This window comes from Cyprinodon tularosa, unplaced genomic scaffold, assembly GCF_016077235.1.
Source record: "Cyprinodon tularosa strain WSP-4 unplaced genomic scaffold, ASM1607723v1 ctg647, whole genome shotgun sequence".
Classification (NCBI taxonomy): Eukaryota; Metazoa; Chordata; class Actinopteri; order Cyprinodontiformes; family Cyprinodontidae; genus Cyprinodon; species Cyprinodon tularosa.
This window is the reverse complement of record NW_024039393.1, coordinates 285,514-306,456: the sequence shown is the minus strand read 5'-3', so window position 1 is coordinate 306,456 and position 20,943 is coordinate 285,514. Positions and strand designations below refer to the sequence as shown.

The following is a 20,943-nucleotide window of genomic DNA, read 5'->3' as shown; positions in this document are numbered from 1 at the left end:
CTTTTCTAAACTCAAATCCAGAGATGTGGATGAATTCTAGAGGAATTCCTTACAGGACGCAAACACCTGCTACCACCAGAAGGGGGCAGCTTCCTGCAGCATATCTGTTCGATTTCCGGGACAGTGCATGAGTGGTGAAGTCCAAACACCTTACGGGGTTTGTTCATAACCACTATTTGCTTTTTAAACAAAACCTTCCTGAAACCTGAAACCTTCTTGCACCTGAGGGCGAATCACTATGAGCATCTTCTGATCCAGCATTTGCTTCATCTTAGCAGCAGTCCACTTCTTTTCTGGGTGATTATCAGAACCAGCTTTACTCACTAGGTGTGTGCGCAAATGAATAATTCAACTCTGTATGAGAACAATCTGAGCTGGCAGTTCTGGACCCTTCCACCATAACATCCAGGAGAGTTTTGATAAGTGGAGGCTGAATCCAAAATAACACTTTTTGTTTTAAGAGCAGGAATTTGCCGTCAGGCTTTGAGTCTTTTCTTGCTGGCTCCATGTGGCGAGTCCAATATGTGTTGGCCTTTTCTGCCTTGAAGCGAGTGTTCACATCCAAGATATTATCCCATCTCACCTTTGAGTTCAACCACCGCTGCCAACCTGTGTTCAGTAGCACCCATCATACGACTCAGCTCACAGTCCTGCTTGTTCACAGCGTATCAACCGCTGCCAGCAGCCTGATCAATGCCCAAATTGTCGCCAACATCTTCTGTAATTGTAGATACATCACATACCCTCCAATTCCAAACAAAAGAAATTTGAGTATCATAAATCCAAAAATCCATGCATCCTCTACTGACAACAGCTTCCAGGGTAGGTAACCTTCCTCTCCTGATCATTAGCAGCCCGCTCCATATCATGAATAGCAGTCCCAAATGAGGCAATTTTGGCTTCTAACGGTGTCACAGCGGCTGAGATCTCCCTCTTAACAACATTCAAATCAATTCAGTTTATCTATATCTCAAATTCACAACACATGTCATCTCACTGCAAAAAACATCTAGAAATAAGTAAAAAATGTCTTAAATTAAGTGTATTTACCCTTAATTTGAGCAGGCAAACAAGATGATTTGCCAATGGAATGAGTATTTTTACTCCTAAAATAAGATAATTAGATAATATACACTTGAAATAAGACAAAGCAATTGTTTTTTCTTATTTTAAGTGTAAATTGTCTTGTTCCATTGGCAAAGTGTCTCACTTACCTCCTGAATTCAATAAAAAATGCACTTAATTTGAGTAAAAATGACTTATTTAGAGTTCCATTTTTTGCAGTGTTTAAGGCACTTTCCAGTTCACCAGATCATCCAGTCAAATTGATTCAAAGTTTTCTATCTAAGGAAAACCAGCTGATTGCATCGACTCATTGACTGTTCAGCAATCCCTCACACTAAGCATGTTTGTAGCGACAGTGGAGAGGAAAAACTCCCTTTGAACAGGAAGAAACCTCCAGCAGAACCAGGCTCAGTGTGAGCGGCCATCTGCTGAGGCCGACTGGGGTTCAAGGAGACAGAAGCAGACATAGAAAAAGAAGCATAGATACAAAAGGCAACTGTCAACCAGCTCCACAGGCGGCCCCGTCCAGGAAACACACAGCCAGGCAGACGAGCTCCGAGCCAGCTCCCATGTCAGAGGATGAAGAGAGCACATCCAGTTAGTCACAGTCAGAGAAACAGGACTACACTGGAAAACAGGCCAAGCTCCAACATCTAGAAACAAAGGTGTTGATGGCAGCAGCACAGCTGATATTTCTCTCCAGGATGGAGTCACAGCCAAACAGGAACAGACCAGATGAAGCTACTATGAGAAAAAGCAGAGAGAGCAGAACGTTAGAGATTGAACTAACAGATTCTGCAGAGTGGGAGAATAGAGATAGAATGAAGCAGAATGATGAAAAAGGGGTCCCTATGTCCTCCAGCAGTCTAAGCCTATAGCAGCAGAACTATAGAGATAGCTCAGGATAACCTGAGCCACTCTAACTAGAAGCTTTAAGGCAAGGCAAGTAGCTATGTCCTTTTTCCCCATGTCTAACATTGGTACTTACAAGTTGAACATGAGATATGTATCTTCATTCACTAATAGTCCAATTTGCTCCAAAAAAGACTCAGACTTAGCTTTAATTATCACTTGGGATTACCCCTTAAGGGAAATCCTGGTTCCAGTAGCCTGTATAGAGTTAAAGCAAGATGCCATTAAATATAAAAAAATACAGTCAATACATAAAGAGTGTATATAGTACAAAAAAGCTTAAAAGAAAGAAAAGAGTTGTGATGTCCTGGAATATGTTTCCCTTAGATATAAAGATATCTGCCCAGTAGAGAGCTAAGGGAAGACTACATAGTAGTTGCCTTATATTATTGAACTTGTATTACAGAGATGGACTGACCCTATAAATAAGTAAAGAATTACTCAGGCTACACAGTAGATGTCATTTGTTAATGCACAGTGAGAGAGAAGAATATTGCATATGAGTGACAATAGGTCATGTTTAGCATCAGATGTCCAAGGAGGGGGGTGCTGACCCTTGTCCCTCTTCCTATCACCTCCTCCTTCCTAGTTGTACAGCTATTCTTAGATTCTGCTATAGATGCAGATTAGCGGTAGGGGAGTGCTGATAGTCTGTGCTGGATGTCATGTTGGTCTGCCTCACCCTCTGACTCCTGTCAGTCAGCACGTTTGTGATCCACTGACTGCTGGAGGCTGGTACAGAGCTGGGCGACTTTGGATCTGAGGATGTCTGAGATGATGTCCTTTAAGTTGAGCTAAAGTCCACAGACAGGTTCCTTGTTTAGTTCCCTAAAGGGCCAGTCTGATCTGACTTAGAAACTGCTGGGAGAGGTGTGATTGGTTCCAGCAGTGTTGGAGGGAGCGGGGGTGGGATCTCCTGTCATCACTAAGGCTACGTTCACTCAGCAGGCTAAAATGACACAAATCCTATTTTTTTTCCCCATATGCAACCTGGATTTGATCTTTTTAATGAAAGTCTGAACAACACGGGTCCGACGCTTTTCAATGCGACCCAGGCACCTTGGCTATGTGGTCCTGAATCCGATACGAATCTGATCTTTTAAAATGCGACCTGTGTCTGAACGGCCAGGTCAGATTGATGCGACCTGATTAATGACCCATTGATACACAAATCAAAGGTCGCTATTCTGGGTCTTGTTACTCAGAAGCAGGAAGAAAAACAACAACCATGGCGGATGATGATGATGCGGAGAGCAGCATTTACGTTTAACCATCTGGAAAAGTTTGAGGTTTTCTGGTTGGAAAAGACCGCTAGATGTGCTCCAGTGCTACCATCCATGTTTACTTCCGTAAACACAGAGCAGGATGGCTTGGGATGTCATTGCGTCCTCTACTGCGCTAGCGCTAGCACTTGCACTTGCGTTGTATGACTGCATTTACACAGGAGATGACACAAAAGTTGCACATATTTTGAAATGTGATCAGCAACGCAAAAAAGACCGTAATTGAGCATCAAGGCCTGCAGTGTGAACGTGGCCTAGGTGTCTTTAGGTCCGTCCACACTGACACAGTGTCACAGGCTTGGAAAAGCATTCTGGTCCATCTCTGCATGCTGTTGGTTTCTGCCTGTGTGTCGTGATTCAAAGGACCAGAGAGACCAAAGCCTATATGGGGACAAAGCAAACCTTTATTAACTGTCGCAGAAAAACTATGTGTTAGCATCTCTGCTGGGACACTGCCACCCTCCCCAGGTTTGCCATCCAGGACCAAACGGGGGGCCAGGATGGATCCTGTAGGTTACAGCTCCATACAGTTAGTTTAAAATCTCTTCATCTCTAAAGATGACCTCAGCTGGTTTACTGTAAGACGAGAATGACTCCAAACCTGCCCCACAGGCTGGGTCAAACCTTCAGGTCAACATTTCTTTGTCTGCAGGGAGTGTTTCCAGATTTATAGATAAGTTACAGGAAAAAAAGATAAAATCTCTGACCTCCAAATGAATATTTAAAATCAGAAATGATTTTTGTTTACGATTCTCACTCTTGCTGCATGTGTGTGTGTTTGTGTCTGTGTGTGGGGGGGGGGTCTTAGGCTGGTTCTGAAGACGTTCTGTGTTCTCCTTCACAGGGCTCCATCATTAGCAGTCCTCACAGGAGGACCCCCTCTGGGAGGGACTGCCCATCACGCCACAGTGGATATTCCCTGCCCAGCTCCTCCTCACTGATGGGCTCTCTGTTTGGCACCAGAAGACTCAAGTCTCCAAGCCCCACTCCCCAGCTTCCTCATCCCACCCTCATCGCCCACAACCCTCATCCCCCCAACCTGCACCAAACATCCCGGGAGGAGACAGACACACCGATCCCCTTGCATTCATCCCATGCCCAGTTCTGCCACATGAGCCAGAACCCCCCGCCTTACCACCACCACCATCACTACCACCCACCACCCCACCTGCAGCACGCGCCCAACCAGTTCCACCCAGCTCCAGCTCACAGCCAGCAGCCACCCTACCAGCCACAGCACAACCTGGGGGGGGGCCCTGCCCAGAGCCCCCACCTCCATGGCCCCTCGCCACCACTGTCCCAGGTGTCTGGGAGCACAAAGCCCAAGCACAGCGGCATCAGTACCGTGGTTTGAACTGGAACCTGATCAGATCTTTTCACTGTGCATCTCTGACCTGCAGATGTGAACCTAGACTGGAACCAGACTGGAGTCAGACTGGAGTTAGACTGGAGTCAAACTGGAGACAGACTGGAGTCAAACTGGAGTCAGACTGGAATCAGACTGGAGACAGACTGGAGACAGACTGGAGTCAGACTGGAGTCAGACTGGAGACAGACTGGAGTCAGACTGGAGACAGACTGGAATCAGACTGGAGACAGACTGGAGACAGACTGGAGTCAAACTGGAGTCAGACTGGAATCAGACTGGAGTCAGACTGGAGACAGACTGGAGTCAAACTGGAGTCAGACTGGAGTCAGACTGGAGTCAAACTGGAGACAGACTGGAGTCAGACTGGAGTCAGACTGGAGACAGACTGGAGTCAAACTGGAGTCAGACTGGAGTCAGACTGGAGACAGACTGGAGTCAGACTGGAATCAGACTGGAGTCAGACTGGAATCAGACTGGAGACAGACTGGAGACAGACTGGAGTCAGACTGGAGTCAGACTGGAGACAGACTGGAGTCAGACTGGAGACAGACTGGAATCAGACTGGAGACAGACTGGAGACAGACTGGAGTCAAACTGGAGTCAGACTGGAATCAGACTGGAGTCAGACTGGAGACAGACTGGAGTCAAACTGGAGTCAGACTGGAGTCAGACTGGAGTCAGACTGGAGACAGACTGGAGTCAGACTGGAGACAGACTGGAGACAGACTGGAGTCAAACTGGAGTCAGACTGGAGTCAGACTGGAGACAGACTGGAGTCAAACTGGAGTCAGACTGGAATCAGACTGGAGTCAGACTGGACACAGACTGGAGTCAGACTGGAGTTAGACTGGAGTCAAACTGGAGACAGACTGGAGTCAAACTGGAGTCAGACTGGAATCAGACTGGAGTCAGACTGGAATCAGACTGGAGCCAGACTGGAGACAGACTGGAGACAGACTGGAGTCAAACTGGAGTCAGACTGGAATCAGACTGGAGTCAGACTGGAGTCAGACTGGAGACAGACTGGAGACAGACAGGAGTCAAACTGGAGTCAAACTGGAGTCAGACTGGAATCAGACTGGAGACAGACTGGAGTCAAACTGGAGTCAGACTGGAATCAGACTGGAATCAGACTGGAGTCAGACTGGAGACAGACTGGAGTTAGACTGGAGACAGACTGGAACCAGACTGGAGTCAGATAGGAGTCAGGCTGGAACTAGACTGGAGTCAGACTGGAGTCAAACTGGAACCAGACTGGAGTCAGACTGGAATCAGACTGGAGTTAGACTGGAGTCAAACTGGAACAAGACTCGAGTCAGACTGGAATCAGAATGGAGTTAGACTGGAGTCAAACTGGAACAAGACTCGAGTCAGACTGGAATCAGAATGGAGTTAGACTGGATTTAGACTGGAACATGGACTTGGGTCTCCACTGTGTGTCTCCTGACATTAAATCTTTGTCTCCCTGAGGTTTCCTGCATGCCATGAGACCGCTGTGCTGTTGGAGGGAGTGGAGGTAATAAAGGACTGAGATCAGCTGTCCTCCATCCTCCTCCAGAGGGATCCAATCATCTGATGTAGCATAGTTCAGTGATACCTCTGGATTGTTAGTAGCTCATAATGTGCCATTCACTGACAGCATTTATTCATTGTCACTAAAATGCTTCCTCTCTGCTGTGAAAACATTAGTAGAATAATCATATCAGCCAACCATTGGCTCCAGTTTAACGCCCAGTTAAGTAGCATTAGGGACCAGAATGAAACTTTTACAGGAAGCTGAAGCATGATGTTGAAGTTTCCCAGTCATTCCGGTCATAGTCGTTCCAAAAAAAGGTTAAAACACTCTACTGGAGTTTGTTTCCAACTTTGAAGATGTTCCGCTTCCCATTCAGGAATACTTTTTAGCTTTTCTGACATCTTGAATAGAAAAAGCTTCCTGGATTGGAAGAGAAACCTCTTCAAACTTGGAAACAAACTCCAATTATCTTACTGGTTGCCATGGCTACAGCAGGCTGCTGTCTGATTAGGGGGGAAAAGATTTCATGCTTTTCTCAACTCAAACAACAGTTTTATATCAATGATCCAGCTCATATATTATGGGATGACTGGTTGCTGTGCAGCACTTTCTGTTCAAATATCAACAGATGAAGTTAGTTTTATTTATGTGCAATATGAGTTTTTTTCTTTAACTTATTTTTTGGAAGGATGTTTGTTGTTCTGCTTTGAGATGTTTAGTTTAGTATTCTTGTGTCCTCAGACCTCAGTGTTTTACCCCAAGACTGTCTCTGTTGGGCCGCTCAGTCTGCTTTATCATTGGCTGCTGTACAAGGTCCAACCATCTGTAACAAAGAAGAGCAAAAATAAAAGTAAGACATGTTGGGCTGCAGATGAAGTTCAGTTTAGACCTTTGATATATGAGAAATCCTCAGTAAAAGGAAATATCCAAACCAAGAGACATGAACAGTTTGTTTTATTTATTTTACAAGAAATCTCCATCAAACACGGCAAGTTAATTAACGACCTTCGGTTTGATTAACGACCAAACCGACGGTTTGATTAACGACCAAACCGACGGTTTGATTAACGACCAAACCGACGGCTTGATTAACAACCAAACCGACGGTTTGATTAACGACCAAACCGACGGTTTGATTGACGACCAAACCGACGGTTTGATTAACGACCAAACCGACGGCTTGATTAACGACCAAACCGACGGTTTGATTAACGACCAAACCGACGGTTTGATTAACGACCAAACCGACGGCTTGATTAACGACCAAACCGACGGTTTGATTTTTCAGGGCGCAGAACAGCGGACCAAGAATTCAAGCCAGACAGATAGTCAGATTTCTCAAAAAGCGTTTATATAAAAATGACGGATTGGCAGTGGGAACCTCTGCAGGAGGGACAGACAGGTTAGTGATCACGTTCATCTGGCGTAGGATGATTAGTACCACGTGAGTCATGAACCTGGTCTTAAAGTTCAGGCCCTGCCCATTGGAAGAGGTTTATGGGAGTCCAGGCCTGAAGTTCAGAGATCCGGAGAGGTACTGAAGAGAAATCTAGGTGGGTGTCAGGAAGCAGATCCAGGTCTGAAGACAGGTCAGGCAAACAGATCAGAATGGGAACAGGCAGGCTCAGAGGTCCAAAGGCAGAATAGCTCAGGATCAGGCAATCAGGAACACCATCAGGTACGCTCAGGTGTGCCGCCAGTAATTTGGGATGAAAGAGATTGATATTACCCCCCCCCCCCCCCCAAAAGAAATTTGTTCAACCTTTAAAACTTCTATAAAAATGCACTCAAGAGTGTCTCAACCATTATCAAAGCAATTTTTATAGAAAGATTTCTACAAAGGAAAATGATCAGAATGTGAAAAAGTTAAATATACATACAGGACAGAATATTTTTATGCCCTGAGAGCCTATTTTTCATTCATGTCCAGGATACAAAATAAACAACAGGAGGACATTTCATTTTATAGTTATTATTATTTTTTTTTTTTTAGTTTTTTGGCTTTAATTTTTGTTTTTTGCTAACTGGCCTGGGGGGGTGGGGGGTTTGAAGAAACAGGGCTGCAGGCGGATCATCTGTTTCCATGATGAAGTAGGAACAGAGACAGTTATTTAATGGAAACATCTCCTAGCGTTTAGCTGATGCTAACCCTCTCAGCTCTGGGAGCTTTCTGGCCTCTGTGTTATTTACAGACACCAAATAGTCTCAATATATGCTGGATTAATCCTGTTTTAATTCTTCTTTAAAAATACAAATGACACACAACAATAGAATAATAGAAAAACTTGCAGTCCTGCTCCGTTTCAAACAGCACCCAGCTGGGCGGCATCATTAATGCGCGATTCCCCTCCGACATTAAGTAAGAATAACTCAGTAGTTGCATCCAGCACAACTTATTTTATTCAAGTTTAATAATCTATTGTTAATTTGAACGTTTCAGGTAACAAACCTCCTTTAAAAACCGGGTACCGGAATCGGATGCCTTCTCCCTCTCTCCTCTTTCTTTTTCTTCCTTTTTGAAACCCAGACTTTGGCTGCATTTTTTTAGCCACGGACGTTGGTGCACCAGAACATTTAAGTTGGGTGATAAATGCAGGTCTCATAAATTATCTTTGTGAGACCACATAGGTAATTAATTTCAGTGGTGAATTTGCTTTTTTAATCGGAAAAATATAGCAGGACAAACCTTTACTTCTTTTTGCCCTAACACCCCCCCCCCCCCCACCCCCAGTCAGGGGCCCTTAGGATCTTCCTAACTTCCCCTCATACGGCGTCCCTGGGTACACTAGAGAACTCTGACCAAAGGCTCAAATAATCTGATACTGATAACTGGGAACAGGCAGGTTAAATATAGATTGGAGCAGGTGACATAGATGAACGGCAATGAGCAACTGGGTGGAGCCAGGCAGGTGAATGAAATGAACACTAAAGCAATTCATCAGCACCAAGATCATGACAAGAATAACAACTAAACCAACGGTTTGATTAATGACCAGACCAGGGGTTAGATTAATCAATAAACCAACACTTAGATTTAAAACCGAACGAATAGTTAGATTAACGCCAAATCCAAAATTTAAGTTACCAACCAAACCAGCTCTTATATTAACTACCCAATCAAGAGTTAGATTAATGACCAAACCAAAAGTTTGATTAACTATTAAACAAACACTTAAATTAACAACCAAATCAACTATTGGATTAAAGATTATACCAATGGTTAGATCAATGACTGAACCAACAGCTAGATTACCTACCCAACAAATGTGTAGATTAACAACCAAATCAATAGTTTGATTAACCACAAAACCAATAGATAGACTAACAACCAAATCACCTGTAAGATTAGTGACCCAAAAAAAAAAAGGCTTAGATTAACAGTTAAACCCAGGGTTAGATTAACAACCAAATCAACAGGTAAATTAATGACCAAACTAATGGTTAGATTATAAGTCAGATAAATGGTTGAATTACTTAGCAGAATAGAGACTTAAGATTCATGTCTTAGTCCACAATCTTTGTCCAGGTGATGAAATAGGCTGAAACCAGGTTTCACTCTTATTCAGTGCTATTCTGGATTCCTGTTCTGCTGAGTTTCTGCAGATCCTCCCGAACATGAAACCTTCTCTACAGCTACTTCATGTCTCCCTTATTTCCCTGTTACCAGCCGTTCTTCTGGGCTTCGGTTTCATGGACACGATAAAGGGTTTTTAATGTTGATATGTCATGTAAACATGTCAGACTGAAGATTCTACTCTGATTCGGTCCAATCACAAAGAAATTTCATTCTGAAAGAGCGAGGTTGTTTTTCTCGAATAGTTATTCCTGCCTCCTTTGATTCTATTCATTTTATTTCTATATCTACATTTCACATCATGTCATCTCAGGTCGCTTTATAGATCCAGATCAACCAGATCATCCAGTCAGATTGATTCAAAGTTTTCTATCTAAGGAAAACCAGCTGATTGCATCGACTCATTGACTCTCATTGACTAAGCATGCTTGTAGCGACAGTGGAGAGGAAAAACTCCCTTTTAACAGGAAGAAACCTCCAGCAGAACCAGGCTCAGTGTGAGCGGCCATCTGCTGAGGCCGACTGGGGTTCAAGGAGACAGAAGCAGAGATACAAAAAGCAGCTGTAAAAACACACAGCCAGGCACGGGCTCTGAGCCAGCTCCCATGTCAGAGGATGGAGAGAGCACATCCAGTCAGTCACAGTGAGAGAAACAGGACTACACTGAAAAACAGGCTAAGCTCCAACATCTAGAAACAAAGGTGTTGATGGCAGCAGCACAGCTGATATTTCTCTCCAGGATGGAGTCACAGCCAAACAGGAACAGACCAGATGAAGCTACTATGAGAAAAAGCAGAGAGAGCAGAACGTTAGAGATTGAACTAACAGATTCTGCAGAGTGGGAGAATAGAGATAGAATGAAGCAGAATGATGAAAAAGGGGGTCCCTATGTCCTCCAGCAGACTAAGCCTATAGCAGCAGAACTATAGATAGATTAGGATAACCTGAGCCACTCTAACTAGAAGCTTTATCAAAAAGGAAAGTTTTAAGCCTAGCCTTAAAAGTAGACAGGGTGTCTGCCTCTGAGACTAAAACTGGTAGTTGGTTCCACAGGAGAGGAGCCTGAGAACTAAAAGATCTGCCTCCCATTCTACTTTTAGAAATTCTAGGAACCACTAGTAAACCTGCAGATTGAGAGCGAAGTGCTCTGTTAGGAACATAAGGAACAATCAGATCTCTGATATCAGATGGAGCTTGGCCATTTAAGGCTTTATATGTGAGAAGGAGAATTTGTACTTTGAATCAAGTTTCTCAGCATCCAATCAGGAAGCACCAAACCTGCCAAGGAAGCTCAGATTTTCAATAAACACTCCTTCTTGCAGATCTTTAACTTTAGTTGTGCAAATTAGCCATTATTCTTCATCTTTTGTTGTGTTTTAGTTCATGCCACCTTGTTCTAAAGGAAGACACCTTCTGAACCTCATTCCTTTTGCACATTGCGCCATCTAGTGGCCACATGAAGATACTGTTATCCATTTCCAGTATGAGTTTATATGTGCAGTGACATCATAAATCTGGAACAACCTGGTCTATCGACCTTGACTGGAGATTTGATTTTAGGCCCATAGCTGCTCTTTTGTTCAATCATATAAATATATCTGACAGAAACATCCAGATGTGAGGTGAGAGCAGAAGGTGTTAAATGAGGAGTTTTAGGAAGGAAAGGTTCATGTTGGGGATTCATGCTGGCTGATGATGCAGCCACGGCCAACCTAAGTACAGACAAGATCATCCTGTTACGGAGAACGGGATTTTATCATGGGTCACATAAAGCAGCATAGCAGCATGTTTGGAATACTGAAAATACAGGAAGTAATATTGATTGAATTATTCCAACAGTAGAACATTTCATAGGCTGTTTCAGGCTAACATGCTGGGACTCATGGCAGAGCAGGCTGTGGGGAAAACTCCATGGAAACAGCCCGGTGGGTGGAGGCTCTGACACACTGAGGTCCTCTGATCTGGGAGGCTGTTCCTTTTCATTAAACACAAGATTAGGACATGGATTTTCCCAAAAAGTGAAATCATTGGATTATATTGGCAAATATAGGAGTGTTTTACTTTTTATGACCAGAGGGGGGCAGCACTGAATGATCCCAGAATGCCACAAACCAAGAAGAAGAAGAGTTTTTATGTTATTTTTTCTCCTTTTTTATTTTAATAAAACCTTATCACATAAAGAATAGAGTAGAATAGAATTCAGCCTTATTATCTTTCCACTGTCACCAGTACAGAACAATTAAACTCCCTCTGCATTGAACCCATTCCCAGTGGGCTGCCATGGTGCGGGGGGAGCAGTGTGGGGTTAAGGGTCTGACTCAGGGACCCACAGTGGCAGGCTGTGGGAGTGGGCCCTAACCACTAGGCCTCCCCTCCCTTGTCATCCATGATCAATGGAGACAATCATTTGAGTTTTGCAAGTTATGAACAGATGATTCTAAAGGGGGTTTATTTTTGTAACGGATGTGCTGTTGTTCTAAATAAAACGTCTCTGTGAGGAAAAATTGTTTATTAATCAATGACAGTAATAAAAATGTGAAGCTTTTCTATTTTATAATCACGTAGAATTAGATACTTTTGTCCCCTTATGGCAGAGAAAACGGGATTAGGAATAAAAATTCCACCTAGATATGGGATTATGTAAAATCTACTTTATCTAGTGAGTTTTAAGTTTAGTATTAAGGTTCAAGTTTGAAGCAGAGTGGCAGATCACGTGATGTGTTTTTGAATAAATAATGTGAAACAGAGGAACATCTGCAGGATAAGAGATGATCCCTAATTCCTCCTTTAGAGATAAATCTCTGCAGATTGAAGCTCTTTGATCGCAGCAACAACAAGAGGCGCTTGCTCGGCGTCAGCACTGACGTCATCAACATGTGCCACAGAAAGCCTTATATCACCCTGAGGTTTATGTCCTGAAAACACCATGAACACCAACAGCTTCCTCGCCTTGTCCAGAGCTTTTCCACGAGGAACCAGCCCACTCACCTGCCACGCGTGGAGACTGTGGAAACCGGCGCTCCGTGTCCAGCAGCGGAGGACGATCAGAACCCAGAGCAGGAGTCTGGCCTATGCCAAGGACCTGTTCCTGGGTCAGATTAACAAGGTAACAACCCAACCCTAGATTAACTCTGGATTAGATCTCAGTAACAGAATAACAGTGAAGGAGCCGAAGATGAAGGCAGGAGGCTGGATTAGATCTCAGTAACAGAATAACAGTGAAGGAGGCGAGGATGAAGGCAGGAGGCTGGATTAGATCTCAGTAACAGAATAACAGTGAAGGAGGCGAGGATGAAGGCAGGAGGCTGGATTAGATCTCAGTAACAGAATAACAGTGAAGGAGGCGAGGATGAAGGCAGGAGGCTGGATTAGATCTCAGTGACAGAATAACAGTGAAGGAGGCGAGGATGAAGGCAGGAGGCTGGATTAGATCTCAGTGACAGAATAACAGCGAAGGAGGCGAGGATGAAGGCAGGAGGCTGGATTAGATCTCAGTAACAGAATAACAGCGAAGGAGCCGAGGATGAAGGCAGGAGGCTGGATTAGATCTCAGTAACAGAATAACAGTGAAGGAGGCGAGGATGAAGGCAGGAGGCTGGATTAGATCTCATTTACAGAATAACAGCGAAGGAGCCGAGGATGAAGGCAGGAGGCTGGATTAGATCTCAGTAACAGAATAACAGTGAAGGAGGCGAGGATGAAGGCAGGAGGCTGGATTAGATCTCAGTGACAGAATAACAGTGAAGGAGGCGAGGATGAAGGCAGGAGGCTGGATTAGATCTCAGTGACAGAATAACAGTGAAGGAGGCGAGGATGAAGGCAGGAGGCTGGATTAGATCTCAGTAACAGAATAACAGTGAAGGAGGCGAGGATGAAGGCAGGAGGCTGGATTAGATCTCAGTAACAGAATAACAGCGAAGGAGCCGAGGATGAAGGCAGGAGGCTGGATTAGATCTCAGTAACAGAATAACAGTGAAGGAGCCGAAGATGAAGGCAGGAGGCTGGATTAGATCTCAGTGACAGAATAACAGTGAAGGAGGCGAGGATGAAGGCAGGAGGCTGGATTAGATCTCATTTACAGAATAACAGCGAAGGAGCCGAGGATGAAGGCAGGAGGCTGGATTAGATCTCAGTAACAGAATAACAGTGAAGGAGGCGAGGATGAAGGCAGGAGGCTGGATTAGATCTCAGTAACAGAATAACAGTGAAGGAGGCGAGGATGAAGGCAGGAGGCTGGATTAGATCTCAGTGACAGAATAACAGCGAAGGAGGCGAGGATGAAGGCAGGAGGCTGGATTAGATCTCAGTGACAGAATAACAGTGAAGGAGGCGAGGATGAAGGCAGGAGGCTGGATTAGATCTCAGTAACAGAATAACAGCGAAGGAGGCGAGGATGAAGGCAGGAGGCTGGATTAGATCTCAGTAACAGAATAACAGTGAAGGAGGCGAGGATGAAGGCAGGAGGCTGGATTAGATCTCAGTAACAGAATAACAGTGAAGGAGGCGAGGATGAAGGCAGGAGGCTGGATTAGATCTCAGTAACAGAATAACAGCGAAGGAGCCGAGGATGAAGGCAGGAGGCTGGATTAGATCTCAGTAACAGAATAACAGCGAAGGAGCCGAGGATGAAGGCAGGAGGCTGGATTAGATCTCAGTAACAGAATAACAGCGAAGGAGCCGAGGATGAAGGCAGGAGGCTGGATTAGATCTCAGTAACAGAATAACAGTGAAGGAGGCGAGGATGAAGGCAGGAGGCTGGATTAGATCTCAGTAACAGAATAACAGCGAAGGAGGCGAGGATGAAGGCAGGAGGCTGGATTAGATCTCAGTAACAGAATAACAGTGAAGGAGCCGAGGATGAAGGCAGGAGGCTGGATTAGATCTCATTTACAGAATAACAGTGAAGGAGGCGAGGATGAAGGCAGGAGGCTGGATTAGATCTCAGTAACAGAATAACAGTGAAGGAGCCGAAGATGAAGGCAGGAGGCTGGATTAGATCTCAGTGACAGAATAACAGTGAAGGAGGCGAGGATGAAGGCAGGAGGCTGGATTAGATCTCAGTAACAGAATAACAGTGAAGGAGCCGAAGATGAAGGCAGGAGGCTGGATTAGATCTCAGTGACAGAATAACAGTGAAGGAGGCGAGGATGAAGGCAGGAGGCTGGATTAGATCTCAGTAACAGAATAACAGTGAAGGAGGCGAGGATGAAGGCAGGAGGCTGGATTAGATCTCAGTAACAGAATAACAGCGAAGGAGCCGAGGATGAAGGCAGGAGGCTGGATTAGATCTCAGTAACAGAATAACAGTGAAGGAGCCGAGGATGAAGGCAGGAGGCTGGATTAGATCTCATTTACAGAATAACAGTGAAGGAGGCGAGGATGAAGGCAGGAGGCTGGATTAGATCTCAGTGACAGAATAACAGTGAAGGAGGCGAGGATGAAGGCAGGAGGCTGGATTAGATCTCAGTAACAGAATAACAGCGAAGGAGGCGAGGATGAAGGCAGGAGGCTGGATTAGATCTCAGTAACAGAATAACAGTGAAGGAGCCGAGGATGAAGGCAGGAGGCTGGATTAGATCTCATTTACAGAATAACAGTGAAGGAGGCGAGGATGAAGGCAGGAGGCTGGATTAGATCTCAGTAACAGAATAACAGTGAAGGAGCCGAAGATGAAGGCAGGAGGCTGGATTAGATCTCAGTAACAGAATAACAGTGAAGGAGGCGAGGATGAAGGCAGGAGGCTGGATTAGATCTCAGTGACAGAATAACAGTGAAGGAGGCGAGGATGAAGGCAGGAGGCTGGATTAGATCTCAGTAACAGAATAACAGCGAAGGAGCCGAGGATGAAGGCAGGAGGCTGGATTAGATCTCATTTACAGAATAACAGCGAAGGAGCCGAGGATGAAGGCAGGAGGCTGGATTAGATCTCAGTAACAGAATAACAGTGAAGGAGGCGAGGATGAAGGCAGGAGGCTGGATTAGATCTCAGTGACAGAATAACAGTGAAGGAGGCGAGGATGAAGGCAGGAGGCTGGATTAGATCTCAGTAACAGAATAACAGTGAAGGAGCCGAAGATGAAGGCAGGAGGCTGGATTAGATCTCAGTGACAGAATAACAGTGAAGGAGGCGAGGATGAAGGCAGGAGGCTGGATTAGATCTCAGTAACAGAATAACAGTGAAGGAGGCGAGGATGAAGGCAGGAGGCTGGATTAGATCTCAGTAACAGAATAACAGCGAAGGAGCCGAGGATGAAGGCAGGAGGCTGGATTAGATCTCAGTAACAGAATAACAGTGAAGGAGCCGAGGATGAAGGCAGGAGGCTGGATTAGATCTCATTTACAGAATAACAGTGAAGGAGGCGAGGATGAAGGCAGGAGGCTGGATTAGATCTCAGTGACAGAATAACAGTGAAGGAGGCGAGGATGAAGGCAGGAGGCTGGATTAGATCTCAGTAACAGAATAACAGCGAAGGAGGCGAGGATGAAGGCAGGAGGCTGGATTAGATCTCAGTAACAGAATAACAGTGAAGGAGCCGAGGATGAAGGCAGGAGGCTGGATTAGATCTCATTTACAGAATAACAGTGAAGGAGGCGAGGATGAAGGCAGGAGGCTGGATTAGATCTCAGTAACAGAATAACAGTGAAGGAGCCGAAGATGAAGGCAGGAGGCTGGATTAGATCTCAGTAACAGAATAACAGTGAAGGAGGCGAGGATGAAGGCAGGAGGCTGGATTAGATCTCAGTGACAGAATAACAGTGAAGGAGGCGAGGATGAAGGCAGGAGGCTGGATTAGATCTCAGTAACAGAATAACAGCGAAGGAGCCGAGGATGAAGGCAGGAGGCTGGATTAGATCTCATTTACAGAATAACAGCGAAGGAGCCGAGGATGAAGGCAGGAGGCTGGATTAGATCTCAGTAACAGAATAACAGTGAAGGAGGCGAGGATGAAGGCAGGAGGCTGGATTAGATCTCAGTGACAGAATAACAGTGAAGGAGGCGAGGATGAAGGCAGGAGGCTGGATTAGATCTCATTTACAGAATAACAGTGAAGGAGCCGAAGATGAAGGCAGGAGGCTGGATTAGATCTCAGTAACAGAATAACAGTGAAGGAGGCGAGGATGAAGGCAGGAGGCTGGATTAGATCTCAGTAACAGAATAACAGTGAAGGAGGCGAGGATGAAGGCAGGAGGCTGGATTAGATCTCAGTAACAGAATAACAGCGAAGGAGCCGAGGATGAAGGCAGGAGGCTGGATTAGATCTCAGTAACAGAATAACAGTGAAGGAGGCGAGGATGAAGGCAGGAGGCTGGATTAGATCTCAGTAACAGAATAACAGTGAAGGAGCCGAGGATGAAGGCAGGAGGCTGGATTAGATCTCAGTAACAGAATAACAGCGAAGGAGGCGAGGATGAAGGCAGGAGGCTGGATTAGATCTCATTTACAGAATAACAGCGAAGGAGCCGAGGATGAAGGCAGGAGGCTGGATTAGATCTCAGTAACAGAATAACAGTGAAGGAGCCGAAGATGAAGGCAGGAGGCTGGATTAGATCTCAGTAACAGAATAACAGTGAAGGAGCCGAAGATGAAGGCAGGAGGCTGGATTAGATCTCAGTAACAGAATAACAGCGAAGGAGCCGAGGATGAAGGCAGGAGGCTGGATTAGATCTCAGTAACAGAATAACAGCGAAGGAGGCGAGGATGAAGGCAGGAGGCTGGATTAGATCTCAGTAACAGAATAACAGTGAAGGAGCCGAGGATGAAGGCAGGAGGCTGGATTAGATCTCATTTACAGAATAACAGTGAAGGAGGCGAGGATGAAGGCAGGAGGCTGGATTAGATCTCAGTAACAGAATAACAGTGAAGGAGGCGAGGATGAAGGCAGGAGGCTGGATTAGATCTCAGTGACAGAATAACAGTGAAGGAGGCGAGGATGAAGGCAGGAGGCTGGATTAGATCTCAGTAACAGAATAACAGCGAAGGAGCCGAGGATGAAGGCAGGAGGCTGGATTAGATCTCAGTAACAGAATAACAGCGAAGGAGCCGAGGATGAAGGCAGGAGGCTGGATTAGATCTCATTTACAGAATAACAGTGAAGGAGGCGAGGATGAAGGCAGGAGGCTGGATTAGATCTCAGTGACAGAATAACAGTGAAGGAGGCGAGGATGAAGGCAGGAGGCTGGATTAGATCTCATTTACAGAATAACAGTGAAGGAGGCGAGGATGAAGGCAGGAGGCTGGATTAGATCTCAGTGACAGAATAACAGTGAAGGAGGCGAGGATGAAGGCAGGAGGCTGGATTAGATCTCAGTAACAGAATAACAGTGAAGGAGGCGAGGATGAAGGCAGGAGGCTGGATTAGATCTCAGTGACAGAATAACAGTGAAGGAGCCGAGGATGAAGGCAGGAGGCTGGATTAGATCTCAGTAACAGAATAACAGTGAAGGAGGCGAGGATGAAGGCAGGAGGCTGGATTAGATCTCAGTGACAGAATAACAGTGAAGGAGGCGAGGATGAAGGCAGGAGGCTGGATTAGATCTCATTTACAGAATAACAGTGAAGGAGGCGAGGATGAAGGCAGGAGGCTGGATTAGATCTCAGTGACAGAATAACAGTGAAGGAGGCGAGGATGAAGGCAGGAGGCTGGATTAGATCTCATTTACAGAATAACAGTGAAGGAGGCGAGGATGAAGGCAGGAGGCTGGATTAGATCTCAGTAACAGAATAACAGCGAAGGAGCCGAGGATGAAGGCAGGAGGCTGGATTAGATCTCATTTACAGAATAACAGCGAAGGAGCCGAGGATGAAGGCAGGAGGCTGGATTAGATCTCAGTAACAGAATAACAGTGAAGGAGGCGAGGATGAAGGCAGGAGGCTGGATTAGATCTCAGTGACAGAATAACAGTGAAGGAGGCGAGGATGAAGGCAGGAGGCTGGATTAGATCTCAGTAACAGAATAACAGTGAAGGAGGCGAGGATGAAGGCAGGCTGGATTAGATCTCAGTAACAGAATAACAGCGAAGGAGCCGAGGATGAAGGCAGGAGGCTGGATTAGATCTCAGTAACAGAATAACAGCGAAGGAGCCGAGGATGAAGGCAGGAGGCTGGATTAGATCTCAGTAACAGAATAACAGCGAAGGAGGCGAGGATGAAGGCAGGAGGCTGGATTAGATCTCAGTAACAGAATAACAGCGAAGGAGGCGAGGATGAAGGCAGGAGGCTGGATTAGATCTCAGTAACAGAATAACAGTGAAGGAGGCGAGGATGAAGGCAGGAGGCTGGATTAGATCTCAGTAACAGAATAACAGTGAAGGAGGCGAGGATGAAGGCAGGAGGCTGGATTAGATCTCAGTAACAGAATAACAGCGAAGGAGCCGAGGATGAAGGCAGGAGGCTGGATTAGATCTCAGTAACAGAATAACAGTGAAGGAGCCGAAGATGAAGGCAGGAGGCTGGATTAGATCTCATTTACAGAATAACAGCGAAGGAGCCGAAGATGAAGGCAGGAGGCTGGATTAGATCTCAGTAACAGAATAACAGCGAAGGAGCCGAGGATGAAGGCAGGAGGCTGGATTAGATCTCAGTAACAGAATAACAGTGAAGGAGCCGAAGATGAAGGCAGGAGGCTGGATTAGATCTCATTTACAGAATAACAGCGAAGGAGCCGAGGATGAAGGCAGGAGGCTGGATTAGATCTCAGTAACAGAATAACAGTGAAGGAGCCGAAGATGAAGGCAGGAGGCTGGATTAGATCTCAGTAACAGAATAACAGTGAAGGAGCCGAAGATGAAGGCAGGAGGCTGGATTAGATCTCAGTGACAGAATAACAGCGAAGGAGCCGAAGATGAAGGCAGGAGGCTGGATTAGATCTCATTTACAGAATAACAGCGAAGGAGCCGAGGATGAAGGCAGGAGGCTGGATTAGATCTCAGTGACAGAATAACAGTGAAGGAGCCGAAGATGAAGGCAGGAGGCTGGATTAGATCTCAGTAACAGAATAACAGCGAAGGAGGCGAGGATGAAGGCAGGAGGCTGGATTAGATCTCAGTGACAGAATAACAGCGAAGGAGGCGAGGATGAAGGCAGGAGGCTGGATTAGATCTCAGTAACAGAATAACAGTGAAGGAGGCGAGGATGAAGGCAGGAGGCTGGATTAGATCTCAGTAACAGAATAACAGCGAAGGAGCCGAGGATGAAGGCAGGAGGCTGGATTAGATCTCAGTAACAGAATAACAGTGAAGGAGGCGAGGATGAAGGCAGGAGGCTGGATTAGATCTCAGTAACAGAATAACAGTGAAGGAGGCGAGGATGAAGGCAGGAGGCTGGATTAGATCTCAGTAACAGAATAACAGCGAAGGAGGCGAGGATGAAGGCAGGAGGCTGGATTAGATCTCAGTGACAGAATAACAGCGAAGGAGGCGAGGATGAAGGCAGGAGGCTGGATTAGATCTCAGTAACAGAATAACAGTGAAGGAGGCGAGGATGAAGGCAGGAGGCTGGATTAGATCTCATTTACAGAATAACAGCGAAGGAGCCGAGGATGAAGGCAGGAGGCTGGATTAGATCTCAGTGACAGAATAACAGTGAAGGAGGCGAGGATGAAGGCAGGAGGCTGGATTAGATCTCAGTAACAGAATAACAGCGAAGGAGCCGAGGATGAAGGCAGGAGGCTGGATTAGATCTCAGTGACAGAATAACAGCGAAGGAGCCGAGGATGAAGGCAGGAGGCTGGATTAGATCTCAGTAACAGAATAACAGTGAAGGAGGCGAGGATGAAGGCAGGAGGCTGGATTAGATCTCAGTGACAGAATAACAGTGAAGGAGGCGAGGATGAAGGCAGGAGGCTGGATTAGATCTCATTTACAGAATAACAGCGAAGGAGCCGAGGATGAAGGCAGGAGGCTGGATTAGATCTCATTTACAGAATAACAGCGAAGGAGCCGAGGATGAAGGCAGGAGGCTGGATTAGATCTCAGTAACAGAATAACAGCGAAGGAGCCGAGGATGAAGGCAGGAGGCTGGATTAGATCTCAGTGACAGAATAACAGCGAAGGAGCCGAAGATGAAGGCAGGAGGCTGGATTAGATCTCAGTAACAGAATAACAGCGAAGGAGCCGAGGATGAAGGCAGGAGGCTGGATTAGATCTCAGTGACAGAATAACAGCGAAGGAGCCGAGGATGAAGGCAGGAGGCTGGATTAGATCTCAGTGACAGAATAACAGCGAA

At 45.8% G+C, this 20,943-nt stretch overlaps 2 protein-coding genes across 8 annotated transcripts in view; both read left to right on the top strand.

The window, feature by feature from the left end:
• iqsec1b (IQ motif and Sec7 domain ArfGEF 1b) overlaps nucleotides 1–5,350 on the top strand; it is a 90,808-nt gene extending 85,458 nt beyond the window's left edge. For 4 of the 5 annotated variants that reach the window (XM_038308750.1, XM_038308751.1, XM_038308752.1 and 1 more), the window contains one exon: nucleotides 4,105–5,350. In XM_038308750.1, the coding sequence (XP_038164678.1) occupies nucleotides 4,105–4,614 (510 nt within the window). In that variant the 3' untranslated portion in view covers nucleotides 4,615–5,350. The remainder of the gene's footprint in view (nucleotides 1–4,104) is intronic. The other variant, XM_038308753.1, reaches the window with a different exon arrangement.
• Nucleotides 5,351–12,569: 7,219 nt separating this feature from the next.
• Nucleotides 12,570–20,943, top strand: part of acad9 (acyl-CoA dehydrogenase family, member 9) — a 28,319-nt gene continuing 19,945 nt past the window's right edge. For all 3 annotated transcript variants that reach the window (XM_038308757.1, XM_038308758.1, XM_038308759.1), the window contains exon 1: nucleotides 12,570–12,825. In XM_038308757.1, coding sequence (XP_038164685.1) covers nucleotides 12,646–12,825 — 180 coding nt within the window. In that variant the 5' untranslated portion in view covers nucleotides 12,570–12,645. The remainder of the gene's footprint in view (nucleotides 12,826–20,943) is intronic.